The sequence below is a fragment of the Branchiostoma belcheri genome, unplaced genomic scaffold, assembly GCF_001625305.1.
Source record: "Branchiostoma belcheri isolate BF01 breed outbred unplaced genomic scaffold, Haploidv18h27 scaffold83, whole genome shotgun sequence".
In the NCBI taxonomy this organism is placed as follows: domain Eukaryota; kingdom Metazoa; phylum Chordata; class Leptocardii; order Amphioxiformes; family Branchiostomatidae; genus Branchiostoma; species Branchiostoma belcheri.
The window spans coordinates 1,202,503-1,216,579 of record NW_017804498.1 but is presented as its reverse complement, the minus strand read 5'-3'; the positions used below and the strand labels follow the sequence as shown (position 1 = coordinate 1,216,579).

Genomic DNA, 14,077 nt, shown 5'->3' with positions numbered 1-14,077 from the left:
TCCATTGCGGTATTGGGTGTACTATGTTTCTAAATACCAACATCGAAGCTTTGTATTAGTTGTGGGTCATAAATACAAACCTTCCAGTTTAGTTGTAAATCGTAAATGAAGCGTTTAGTATCAGTAAATACAAACCTCCATGATGTAAGATCCCGGTTTCACGTCAGTCACATCTATCCACTGGCAGTCCAGATCGGAGGTGTATGTATCCCAGCAGCCACTGGAGATGCCCTGAAATGCACCAGATATACATTCATGAATTTCACACTTCCCATAATGCCTAGTAAAGATCGCGGATATGGATGGGATATGACGTAAGAAGGGGATATACGTAATGCGACCGTGCGAGTAGGAGAGTCTTCGGTAGAAGGTAGAACAATAGAAGGTATGTCATTTTCTCTAATTCCAACAAAAATGCAATTATGGCATGGGCTTTATACTAGATAAATAATTCAAAACAATATAGTTGAGAAGTTTGTCGATAGAACTTGTTGGAAATATCACATCGAGGAAGGGGAGGGAGTGGTCATACGTCATATCCGTGACCTTTACTAGGCATTATGGGAAATGTGAAATCATGAATAACACCTGCTGATGGACGTGGCAGAAGCCGTGCCAAGATGTACGGACAGGTTCATCGCCAGCAAGGGTTGTGTTTTACTAAAATTACTGCAACGTGTTTCTGCTGGTCATGTTTTGTTGGGGAATGAGTCTATTGAAGATATCATAGTACATCTAAGAGCTTAGCTAATTCTACAAACAGAAAGTTTAACTAGAAAGGCCGACATCTGCTTTGGAGCAGATGTAGCATGACTTCACCAAGTTTCACGACATTGCAGGGAAAGAAGGAGAAATACAAGGGAAAACAATGCTTTATATTGATATAAATATAGTATGAAGTCTGTGACATATAACTAAGAATGCAACAGTTGGATAGCTATCCCCTACATTATTGGTTAGGATTTATTTCCATAATGCTGTTGTTTTTCAAGATTTAAAAAAAAGCGTTTATGTCCCGCATTCCAATGCTTGAGAAGGAAAGTTTTACATATCTACCCCAAAACACTTGAATGCAGTTCAATACTGTCAATATGGTATGGCTATGTGCAGCTGTTAATACAGTTAACCCAATTAGATCTCAACAGCCAATCAGCAAGAAGAATAGAGGAGAGCAGCTTATCTGCTTTAAAAATTTTAAAATTTGGTTTAAAAAATAGCAAGGTATATAGAAATGTAGGTTATATGACATGTTTCTACCGATTTACAACCCAAAAGACTTCTTTTCCTGGCTAATACTTGTAAAAAAACAAAGTAACTATTCCTATTATAAGTATGTGGAAGCCTACACAGGTGTTCATTCAGCAATAAAGTAATTAAGGGAACAGCCAATCAGAGACCAGATCTCCAAACAGGGTGCACCTGCTGCCCATATTTGGCAACACACACTGCTACAGTACATATCCTATAACACAAACAAAAAGTCACAATAAAACCATTCTAAAAGCCTGTACCAAGAAAATTAAAAAAACACCTTGGGGTATTTGACCACTGTACCTTCATGCCAAAGTTCATGTTATTTGGCCCAAAAATGAAGGAGTTGAATCAATTTAAAGAAATGGCAGGAGAAGAAGAAACAGAAACGTCAGCAAAAACAATATGACATCACCACTAGATGGTGAAGTCATAACAAAACCTTTATGTTTCGAATAAATTGATGTTTAAAATCAGTCTGAACATGTACGGGTCTCTATAAACAACAAGTAAAACACTAGCGTATGATAAAAGATTAATGAACAGTTTTACAGTAGCAGCCTTTCTGAAAGCACTGGGCTGGACCGCAGAACGACATTCTATCCTACCATACAGTCCAAGGCCGTGAGCCCGAGTGCTGACCTGTGTGCCCCAATGGCAGTTGTAGGAGACCGGTCTCCTGCTGGTGTAGCCGCAGCCCGTGTTCTCCAGACACCAGCTCGGCTTGTGGCCGTCCGCCGCCTGCCCGCCTGAGTTCATGTCCAGCAGGTCGTAGTACGAGAACGCGTCCATGCTGTGGTAGTGTCTAGAGGATGAATCAAACGACAATCACCTACATGTACATGTTGGTAACGGTAGATGTACATGTTATTTGCAGTGTCCGTGAGTGTGTGTGGTGTGGTGTGGTGGGAGGGGTGGCCTGTACCCCTAGCGCCTTCACCTTCAATACCGTAAGCTACCGTACATACGGGACAAACGACGTCCTCTCTCAGGCTTCGTGGTGAGGAGTGTCATCACTTTTCTAAATCCGGAGGTTCTTCATTTTTGCCGTAAATTCAAACCAGGCTGAGGAGCACAGTGTCAAGTTCTCACCGTGCTGGGGGAGGTTGTGATGAAGAGGCCAATTACTAGTCATGTGTCATAGACCCCCCACTGTTTGTCAAACTCTCAGAACCGCAAATCTTTCTAGAACATCACCACCTCACAACGGAACATCTCAGCACAAGTTAGGGACTGTACGATATTTACCGGGGGGGGGGAGGGCTGGTGCAAAATGGTCCGGTAAAAATTTTTTCCATGGCCCTCCCCCCGGCTCAAAATTTTTTTCAATGGCCCTCCCCCAACCCCAAAAAATTTTTCGGACCCCCGAATTAAAGTACGCACCCCCGATTTGGGGCTGGTGGGAGACAAATATTCCCGTCTGAAACGTAAAATGGAAAAACTCGAATTAAGTACGCACCCCTTCTACGCACGGCCGGTACCACAGTGAACATGTAGTATGTATGTCTTAAAGACAGTTCGTCGTTCCAAACAAATTTAAAATTGTTAAAAACTAGATTTATGCCGTGTACTACGTGATGGTAAGGTAACGTAGCGGGAAACGTTTCAAGTTCGTTTTGTTTTTCACCGCCGGCCGCAGCCGACTTGCAAGACGTCACCACCGCATCGAAAGGTAAGGCAAGTGCGGCGAAGGCGCACAGATTTGGATCCAGCTTTGGAGTGTTGGTGTCTTGGTGATCAAGCAAGCAATGGTCAATAAAGATTCGTGAAAAAAAGACAATATTTCAATATTGATTTTATCGGTAACGGGGGGTAGTTGAATGTTGATGCACAAGTATGTAGCTTTAATGTTTTTAATACGAAATGCGCCGAACACTTCTTTAATAGCGCCCGCCCGATCGACCCATGGAGAGCAACAATCATACAGGCGGAGAACTGGGCGGAGTATTTCCGGTGTTGAGGTGCTACCGAATTAAAAATTTGACACCGAAACCAATTAACACAACAACAATAGACTACTGGGATCAATGGGACTTTCGATTCCGAACAGGAGAAAGTGACAAGTTTGACTGCGTTTCAAGTAATCTCTCGTTATGTGATAGATGTTTTTTGTCACAAAATCAAAGGAATAAACACTATTAATTAGTACTCCGTAAAACTTATAAGTACAGTCTGTTCAGAGGAAAGAAAGACTTCCTTCTCGGGGTCCATGTTCTGGAAAGCTGTCCTCAGCGCTGCCACGGCCCTCTCTGTGTTCTTCAGCTGTAGGTGTACTTTGCCTGTCGGCGCGCCAAACACCCCACCCACCGGCCGGGCGGTAAGATTTCATCAAAGGCTACATTTTAAGTTAACTCCGCCCCTATCATTGTAGCTTGCCGAACAGTCGAGTAGGAGTACATCTAGCTGGAATTTTCACGTCGTACTGGCTGGTGTAGCCCGCTACAAAGTAAGTTCCTGTGGCATTTATTAAGATTTAAAAATATTTGTGATACGAAGTGAAACATGGTTAACAATTTCTGAACCTTTGAAACGACATGGGCATAATCTTTGTTGAAGATTCCTGAGTTGAACTCAAGCCGGAAGTGTATTGGAAATGATGACCATCAGTCGAGGCACAATTGTTATGTTATCACATGTTACGTTACGACGATCAAGAACGTTCACGGCTTGCGTATATTACCACTCATAAACTCTACAATTGTATGTGTACTTATATTTTTGCCGGGGTTCCACTGAGATCGGCGCCGGCTAGCTGGGGAACGATCCTGTCGGCATGACAAAGCGCCGGGCGTCATTGCCAGAGACCTACTATTTTCTTACCGTGGGTGACTTGACTTCTTCTTTTACCGCAACTTGGTGTCAATATCGACGATAGTCACAGGAAATATGTTCCTTTTATTGAAGTTTAGCTTTATTTCCACTCGTCAATATTCTTATCTAAACATGCTATGGACGATCGATGTTCCAAGCTCCCCGTGCCGGTGTCCCGCTATATTCCTGGTCGTCCACGGATTTGTCGGCGGAAAACTCAAATAAAGTACGCACCGCGACTTTGGCGACGGCCCGAGACACTTCTGGGATTTTGAAAAATGTAAAAAGTGCGTTCTATATTCGGGAATTTACGGCGTATTTCTTGTAATTCGGTACTACGCGACGCCATATTTTACAAAAGTTTTTCGGTGGCCCTCCCCCCAGGCCGATTGTTTTTTCGATGGCCTCCCCCGGCTCAATTTTTTTTCCATGGCCCTCCCCCAGGCCAAAAAATTTTCAATGGCCCTCCCCCCCAGTGCACCAGCCCTCCCCCCCCGGTAAATATCGTACAGTCCCTTATCACCCCATGGTGTGAACAGGTATCTATGCAGTAGGAACTCCTACGATTGGCCAAGGTATCAGGGTGGGGCTGGGCGGAAAGTTGGAGCCGATTTTCACCAACAGACATCGCGATAAAACGAAACATGTGGTAAACACTTTGTCTTCACTCACCTCTAACCGCACTTGTTTGTCGCCAAGGCCAGCCTGTGCCCCCCTACCATGACGGCAGAACCGCACGGTCCACCATTTTGTACGATCCTTTCATGGAATGCCAATAAACTCTTGATGCAATATGTGTTTTAAAGCGGAGATTATGAAATGCCACTATTCGAGTGCCCTCTACGTCCATCAACGCAGGTCGTAGCATGACATTATAATTATATAATCACAGACGTTTGCCATTTCATTGGTGCATTGGTCGGTAGGTTGTTCCGAAAATGCTGTACGCAAGATTTCATCTTGAAACTTTTACTAAGACGTCCTATACGTTTTTTTATACATTTGACTGAAAGTAATCTGAACAAGAGCTAGACTTCAGATGACCAAGAGTAAATGTTTGTTAAAAAAACGGTTTTGTACCTGGACTGAAACCTGGTATTTTTACTTAGCTTGCCAAGGTGTCAAGAAAGGTGTCAAGTCGAAAGCTGTTTTCTTGTTCAGCACCAGTGACCACGTTACTAACAGCTGTATGTTTTGTCTAAGTACGTCGTTTGTATGTTGTTATGTATCATGTGTTCAGCCCTGGGGAGTATAAAATTAGGTTACTGGGTAAAGAGTAGAGCAAACGAAGACAGGAATGATCCACCACATACTCTTACCAGATGTAGTGCCCAATGATGCATTGTCACCTCCGTGCTTCTCTGTATTTATTCTGTCTGACTTGTGTACAGATAAACCTGAATGGACGTGTTTAAATCCTCCCTCTGCCTCGTCCCTCATTCCAACACAAGTCGAGCACCGTGTCAAGGACAGTATACAGCCCAATCCTTGCGTCTGCCTGTTGAAAGACAACGTGTCCTAGGAATGGCTAAACAATGTTCTATCGGCCCGGTTACCAGGCTACTGGGGCTATCGGGCTAACCTTACAGTCTTGTCTCGGGGTTGGCATCTTTGAAAAAGGTGATAGTCACCTGTTATGTCAATCCTTCCACAAATGTGGTAAATCTTCATAAAATAAAATAAATAAAATCGGCCCGGTTACCAGGCTACTGGGGCTGTGTGCTAGGAAGTCTTGCCCCTGAGAAATTCCAGGGGAAGGGCACGGATCCATCTGGCTGAAGAACTTGGCTCAATCGACTCACTGCTTATCTGTAAGGCGTGACAATGCTTCCTCGTAGAATGTGAACAATTTTCATCTAGTTGGGAAGCCAAATCACTTACACGGTGGCTTGAGGTACAGATTAATGCAGCCGCGAACCAACCAGAAAGCATTTCAAAAATCGACGGGCTAGAGGGTTTTTGAATATCCCGCGCAGTTGCCATCACGCTTTGGGCAACTATCTGGCCAACGTTCGAACAGACGGACCCGTCCAGGGGGAGTTGGGTTTTAAGGTCACCTAATAGCAGGGACATCAAGAGGTTATCTTAAATTCAAACCTTGTTCGTGGGTCCGTTTGGGTGATGATAGAATTTACTTTGCTGAGGATACTTTGCCAATTTTACAAGTGTACAGTATCCATTCCTAAAATTACCGGGCTTGACACAGGCAAGCAAGCAAACAAACAAACAAACAAATACACACACACACACACACACACACACACACACACGCACGCACGCACGCACGCACGCACGCACACACACACACGCACACACACACACATGTACGCACGCACGCACGGTACACACACACACAGACAGAGAGACAGACAAATACGTGGAAAGGAATAAGTATTGTAAAATATATTTGATGTACTCACTGATGGCAGGAGTGCCAGACCCAGTAGCGCCGGGGGAGTTCTGGGTTGAACTCTCCCTTCCCCCTGTTCTCAGTCTTCAGGGCGAACCTGAGGAGTTTCCTCTTGTCGTTCAAGTCGGCGTTCCATGCCGATCTGCTGAGACAGTTCTCCGACAGCGCACACTGTAGCTTCGACATGGGCTGGGTGTCCAGGTAGGCCGACACCTGGATCACGTAGGCATCGGGAACAAGATCGGGTAGGGCTGGGGACAAGATGTAATTTTTCCATCAAATTGAAAACGCTTTTATATGACTGTTAATTGACATTTTAATTGGCAATCCCTGCTTTCAAAACTCAACGTTTTTTCTAACGATGTGAATTAGATGGCAGGTGTGAAAAGGAAAAAATTCAAATATGCATATCCTTAATCTGCTTTTGAATGAATACAGTGGGGGGGGGGTCAAAATTCAGGAGTGTAATTTTGGTGATTCACTCGTACCTTCACTTTCATGTGACATCATAATCATCTTGAACCCGCTGGCGAGTAAAATTTACAACACAGTACATATACTGTCCTCACATCCCCTTTTCGGCTGGTAAATACTTCGTGGTTGTGGGTCAACTAACCACTTGGCTCGTTACCTCGTAGGAGCTTCTTAAAAGGTCACGAAATAGAAACAGTTGGGAGGAGAAAGTCACAACAGACGACGAGCAAAGTTCATTGACCTCAGTGATTTCCAGGGATACCGTCATCACAGCTGAGTTGTCAGACGCTGGTATGCGAGAGTGGGAGGTCTGTCGCTCCGCGCGCAGCAGACACAAGAAGGGAAAGAAGTTTATCTTTTCCTACACACGTCCCGACTCTCCTTTGAGGAGCCCAGCTGACGTTACGACAAACAATTAAACACATGGCTCGACTTTATTAACGGAAAATCCAGGCACAGAACTTCAGTGTTTACTAGTCTTACACTTACGACAATGTGGCAACGATATTGAGAATTAAACGGGGTCAAACCTTCCTGCTGACATGTCCAGCTGTTGATAGTGATACGGTATGTAGAGAATGTTATAATCTGTAACACAATCTGTCCGTATCCTCGCGCTAGCCATCCATACCATTCTACTGACACTGTGGGGGTGAATTCCTCTCTAATTGTGACATTTGTCCGGGACCAGGTCGGTGGGTTGGCCATGGCAGTGGAGCTAACGTTACCCAGGTCGGCATCCAGACGGAGCAACATCAGGGTGGTGGGGACAATTATCTGTCTGTGGGACGGATTAAGTTTGCTTTGCTGCACACAATGAGATTTACGTACGTTGTACGTGTCCTCGTTGAGTTCAGTCAAACCCCCCCCAGCTTCACCCTAAACGCCCGGTCTTTGTCATCGGATTGTATGTGGCTTTATGATATCGACCGTCAGCTGCCTGGTAGGTTTACAATAGTATTCGTCAATGCACATAATAAGAGACGCTTCAACTTCAACAGCAACCTGCAGGGTGTATGTCATGTCGGTCCTTGTAATCTACCTGCCGAGGGAAGCTAACTTTCGGGCAATGCCCTGTCATCTCCGTCCTAGAGAACATCTTTTCATGCAAACCGGCAACCTGGAAGTCTTTCAAGAATGATCATGATGGCATCTAAACAGACGCGGCAGCTGTGAGTTCATTCAGCTCAGTAACTCTGCCTGGTCAGGGATAGGTAATTTGGTAGTGTGCAGTTTGAACAGTACTTAAATTATGTTCGAAGGAAAATAATTTTTCCCTACTTCTCCAAAGAAATAAGGTCAATGACCTGAACCAGACGTCTCTCACCATAATAATTGGGTTACATGATGTTCAAAGTGCCATTGACCATGCACAATTGAGTTCAAGAGGGGCTGCATAACATAATGCATTTGCAACCTTTCTAGTTTGGCTTTAAAACGGTATACTCTTTTGCCAGTCCATTCAGCTCCTGTCCCAACATGCAGGTCGCTAATGTTTTGGGACCGGCGACATGTTTAGGCAGTATCTGGTTGAAACATTTTCTCCATTGAATGGGTACGACAGGATTGACAATTACCAGCCCGTCTGTTTTTAGACAAAAAGAAGATAAGACCCTATTGATTCAATATGTGCAAAGTACGTTATACCAGAAAGAGGGTACAGCTGGGACGCCCACTAGTCATGGTATGGCCGACGATTCTCATCACATTTGGCGTCCGTCTCTCATTCCGATTGCGTAACATTATATGACTGGTTTATTGATAACGACGTAAAACAGTTTTGCAGAACCCATGGGTTCTGAATTGCACTGTTACTTACAATTACAACCCATTAAAAGCTTTAAAATCGAACAACATCTATTACAAACATGTACACATATGATAAAATCTATTAGAGTTATTAACATTATGTGCAGCTTCAAACTTCACACCTCCAATATGCATGCTGAGCCTCTGTAGACTGAGCGTAAGTAAAACCAGCAGTCTGTGACAACAGTTAGGGCCTCCAGCTGCTGAGCCAACCTCCTTTAGATCTCAGGTTCAAGGGTAGGTGTTAGTCGCCCGGGGTCCGGGAGGCAAGCTAATTCATCAACGGCAACCACCCTGACAAAACATCATAAACAACTCTGACAAGACTTCATAAACAACTCTGTTGCAACGGAGTCTGACATAAAACCTCTGCGGTTGGGGGTTGCCTCTACATATACAGGAAACAATCCTCCAACAAGGCTCGACAATCATTTGCCATTAATAGCATTTCTATTTGGGTATATACATATTATCTTTTACAGTTATTGCAACACAAGTGCCTGGTTAGTGTTGAAATCAAGACGCAGAATAGGCTAAGAGGGAACATAGAATACCTGGGTCTCAGCGTCTTAATTGTGTAATTCACCGTCAACTAACTTTTACCAGCAAAACCTCAGAAGAATTTCGGCACAAATGTCTTGTTGTTAAGTGTTACGCCACACTTTGTCTACTCTTTCCAAACAATTACAATTTGCCGCAAAGCCTGGTAACCTCTCAACAGGAGATCACTTTTGGCAAACAATCAAATCACCAAATTTAGACAGAGGAATACTCTACTCATCTCCACTGGGGAGGTATCCACAATCCGTAGCAGCCAAAGCTAATTTACTGTATGTTTCATGTAGTTTTGGTTCATAGCCACTTCGGTCGCCAGAGTCACTTTTAATGGTTCCTTGACTCACTCCCTGTTGAGTAACGCGTATAAATTGTTGACTAGCCCATACTTTACTCAACAATTTAAACGCGTCACTAAACAGGGAGCAGGCCGCGGAACCATTAAAAGTGACTCTTGGCGACCGATGGGGCTATGAAACAAAACTACACGAAACACAGTGCAGTAAATTAGCTTTGGCTGCTGAGGATTGTGGATACCTCCCCACTAGGACTTAGTAAAGTATTCCTCTGCCCAAATTTGACGATTTGATCGTTTTATAGATTCCAGTTGATTCATTTGAGTTGGTTCCAGCTAATAATTCAAGAATTAACTTGTGTAACTTTAGGCAGGATTCGGCATCTGTAAGAGCTTTGCGTGCCAGGGCAGTAGGAAATGACATGAAAACACTCCACAGAAACCGGCGTGACAGCTCCAACTCCGCGGCACGCGTGGCCAGACAGACTGGCAGAACACAACAATGGCACGGTCTTGTAGATCCAACGGATACAGGCTGGCATATACAATATGACTTGTCGCGACTGTTAGATTCGAGTCACGTCCAAAATCTGTACAAGTGGCACATGGGTATTTTATATTGGCTTCCTCAAATTTCAGTTTAATTTTGATAAATCTGTTGTAGTGTTCAGGTGGAATTTCGGACGTAGAAATGCAGGTTGTCTGGAACACATTTCTGTCCTTAATTTTCCGCGCCACTCAATGTCGTACCAATGAATCTAAGGAAGCGTGCTTCGTGATTCAATAAATAAATGAATCAATAAATAATGATGTTGTCAAGAAAATAGAACAAGAAATCGAAGATTTTAGACTTCCGGGAAGAATTTAATCCTTGTCCTCAGCTTCCTGAATTCCCCCATGTCGACCACTGGCTTCCCGCCAGATTCTGACACCTCCGCGTTAGCCCCATTTCCTAAATCCGACCTTTTGACCTCCTGTCATTCTGCCTGTCACCCCCTCCCGTGTGCAGTCAAAATACTCTGTCCGGACAAACAACAAACAAACAAACAGATACACAAACTAACAGCTCAGCTATACAAAACTATATTGCATACCGGGAAGGAAAAACAGCTGCGAAGCTTCAGTCGAAGTATTAGTACTATTACAGAAATTGGTTGAAATAGGTCCTGATGATATTTTTTTTTCTCAGGGTGCCAGTAATGACTTATAAAAGGGTACTTTTACATAAAAGAGTTGTCCTCGTTCAGTTATTTTCAGGTAAAACTTGTTCCATCTGTCGACAGCTATAAAATTTGCGTTTCATAACGCCTGACCCCAATCTGTAGCCTCACAGATCAGGACCAGGTGGGTCACCGCGAGTTACGATGTGTCTTGTATCTGAAAACCTCAGGAGAGTCATCAGTATGCCATTAGGATTGACGTAGTAAAGTTAGAACCATTTTAGGGGCGTTCAGTCAATATTAGTCTAGCCACGCAGGGTCTGAAATGGTGCGAGTAGGGAACAGTCACTCTCTAAACTATACTATGAGTCAGAGCCAGTCTAGCAATGGACATATAAGATGGCCAAATCATGGTCTCTCAACATGTGTACCTGGGACTCTTTCAATGAGAACAGGGGAAGATAAATAACTTACATTTCAACACCTTGCAAGAGAGAAGACGTTTAGAAGCAAACATTCTAGAGGTACGAAGAAGTTCGCATATTAATCATACGCGAAACACGAGTCGTGGGGTCTATATGAAAACCCAGAATTGTGTCAAAAATTGCATTGATTGCATGCTTTATGTGCATGAATAGTCCCCTGATGCCGGTTAAAACACTGGCAGACATCTTGAATTCGACCTTTTCACCCCCAGCGGACTGACAAGGAGAGTCAGGCGGCAGCGCTGATGATTCCTAGAGGGCTGCCAAATTACTTGACCTACAAGTAGGATCCCTGCCGAGTGAAAATCTCAAGACGGGGTCGATTTGCCTTTCTGTACCAACAAACATTAAATAAAAAGAACTTGGCCACCGCGTCTGTTTTAGTACAAAGAGGCGCTATCAGTTATCCAAACCGTCATCAGCTGGTCTGCATTTCTGGTGGAATTGTTACCAATTTACAAAATCTCACTGCTATAAACAGCACTGCAGCACAACATACATACCATATCGCGACAGCACATTTACGATACGTGTTAAAGCGACAGAAATGATCGGACGACCGTCACAGGACAAACGTCTGATAGCAGGCAGTTTTAGGTCAGTGTTGTGTGCGAACAGTGCACACAGGTCATCTTGGTCTAGGTCAAGATCTGTCCGCGGCTTTGAAGTGTCACTTTTGTCTGGAGCCGTTATGTATTGCGCTATGTCTCAATCCATTCCTTATGAAAGACTAGGTTTGTCTTAGGGAGCGCCCTTGTATGCGTCTTATGTAGCCCTGCAGCTAAAAGCGGCTCGTTCCAAGCGGTGAATACGTGACCGTCCGCAGAAATATGTTGCTGCTAGGGACAATACAGCAGCAGTAGCTTCCGTTTCGAGGTCTTGAGAATATCATCGTCAACGTCAATGTATATTATGTACACCGGCTTGAGACTTTGTCCGTAAAATGTTGTAAGAAGCATTTCCCCAATAATTTACCCAAGAGCATAGCGTATAAGATAGCCCCCTCTCTGAATGCGCTCAGCCGACGACCACTGCGGCATGACCGGTAGATATTCTCAATACCACCACACCACGGTCTCAAAGCATCAAAGATGGCCGTAAATCGCGTCAAAAGTTTTCCTACCAATCTCTAGCTGTATTGAAAAGATTTGAGCATATTTCTTACACGTACCTGGCTCCGAGTCGATGTCATTGGAAGATTCCGAATCTCCGTATCCGTAGTATCCATAGTAGTTGTAGTAGTACTGATAGGACCCGTATAGGACACAGAAAACCAGGAAAGACGCGATGCCGCACACACGGAATACCTGGGCGCACTGAATCTGCATGGTGGTCGGGAGAAGTTGATGGATTCAACAGCGAGAACGAGCTGGCTTGCCGGACACTTAAGGTAAAATGTCGCGCTTTGAACCGCTTTCGAGTAACAAAAGACTATCACTGGCACTTTTCCTCAGTCAGACTGTCTCAGTCCCACCCTTTTGGAAGAGGTGAGGTGGTGGAGAAGACGGGGCAGGAATGCGTGGCTGGCGCAGGCGGGCTGTGACTGGAGCCTTTTGTAACCGTCTGTCTGATGCACAGAACAGTCTGTCCTAAAACCTACTTTTGTCTCTCCACCCACCGCTACGTGTGCGACGGAAAGACCTTCCCAACTGTTTAAATATTGGAAGCTGACGTACCCCCAGGATTGCATGAGACGATCACGTGACTAAGTTGCCATGGTACAGGCCAGTGCCCGGTCAAACTGACCTCTTACTCCGCGCATTGCGATGATAATCAACCATGGACGGCTCTATAGGGCTCTCACTGTTCCGCAGATTCTTCATCAGACTGATTTGAGGGCTTCAGTTGTAATGGCTTCTGTCATTTTGGCGGTCGTGACTTGGCCTGGACCCATGTTTATAGTCCCACCCATTCCCTGCCTGCGTTGACATTGATCGTTGATGTCTGGCGGCGGTCCTTGACAATAGAACAGCTAGCCGCAGCCTTCCCACACACATGGCGAGATGGGGTTGCTATCACCAATTTTCCATTGCGATTTTGGTAACTAGAAATGGCTGTAAGAGAGAGCAAACCACCCAAAGGCAGCTATAGTTTTCTCTGTTTGACATCCAAACCTACAGTATTCCGGAAAGTTGCAGATTGACGAAAACTGCTAGGAGGCACGAATTTACTCCATCCTGGCATCCAGCTTGAGTTCGCCTCTCATCAGTCGATGACTGCCCGTCGGTTTCCAAATTGGCAGCAGAATTGGCATGCGGCAGTAAGAAGGAAATATACGCCTTTCCATGCCCTTTAGACTCGCACGAAGGTTTGCTAGAGGTGGTGTACCGTATGCCAATAGAGGCTATCTCCGTTCAAGGTAATGTGTCAATCAGGTATGACCCCTGTCAGCAAGGGATAACCGGACATTGATCAGGAGTCTTACGTTAAGACTTGTGTCACGGTATCTTGGTGGGTACCTGACCCATCAAACAGATTCTGTGCATGGCCATCTGTGACCAATCACTAAGGTGGCACTTCTTCAGGTGCCATGCTCCCTGTACGGTATACTTCATGGTGGTTAACAAATGGAAATTTGTGATAGAGACTGATGCATCTAGTAATTAATACTCAGAAAAATCGCAAAGTAGTAGGATCTAGTAGCCTCCGAAGAAGACTTCTACTGGTATTTTCGTACCCTTTGTCTGGTTACGTAACTGCTTTCTTGACTGTTATGTCGTCGTCTTATGAAGGATGAAGGTTTAATTTGTTTCCAACAATGTTGGGTTCGGCAGTCATTTAATGATCCTGGAACAGTCAGGAAAACGACGGTATCTAAACGTCATCT

The 14,077-nt window shown here is 44.5% G+C and overlaps 1 protein-coding gene across 1 annotated transcript; it reads right to left on the bottom strand.

Annotated features, from left to right (window-relative positions):
• Positions 1-120: 120 nt before the first annotated feature.
• LOC109486753 (protein-lysine 6-oxidase-like) lies at positions 121-12,889 on the bottom strand. The gene is made up of 4 exons (XM_019790638.1): positions 12,422-12,889; positions 6,483-6,723; positions 1,894-2,056; positions 121-231 (listed from the first exon to the last, which is right to left on the bottom strand). Exons 1-4 carry the CDS (start codon positions 12,576-12,578, stop codon positions 121-123), a joined length of 672 nt encoding a protein of 223 aa, XP_019646197.1. The 5' UTR covers positions 12,579-12,889.
• Between the last annotated feature and the right edge of the window lie 1,188 nt (positions 12,890-14,077).

Bases quoted from the DNA above. Each gene is read 5' to 3' on its own strand.
- LOC109486753 (XM_019790638.1), bottom strand. From the start codon at position 12,578: ATGCAGATTCAGTGCGCCCAGGTATTCCGTGTGTGCGGCATCGCGTCT. The intron at 6,724-12,421 runs GTACGTGTAAGA...TCTTGTCCCCAG, and splicing joins TGACATCGACTCGGAGCCAG to CCCTACCCGATCTTGTTCCC. The intron at 232-1,893 runs GTCAGCACTCGG...GGTGCATTTCAG, and splicing joins ACTGCCATTGGGGCACACAG to GGCATCTCCAGTGGCTGCTG.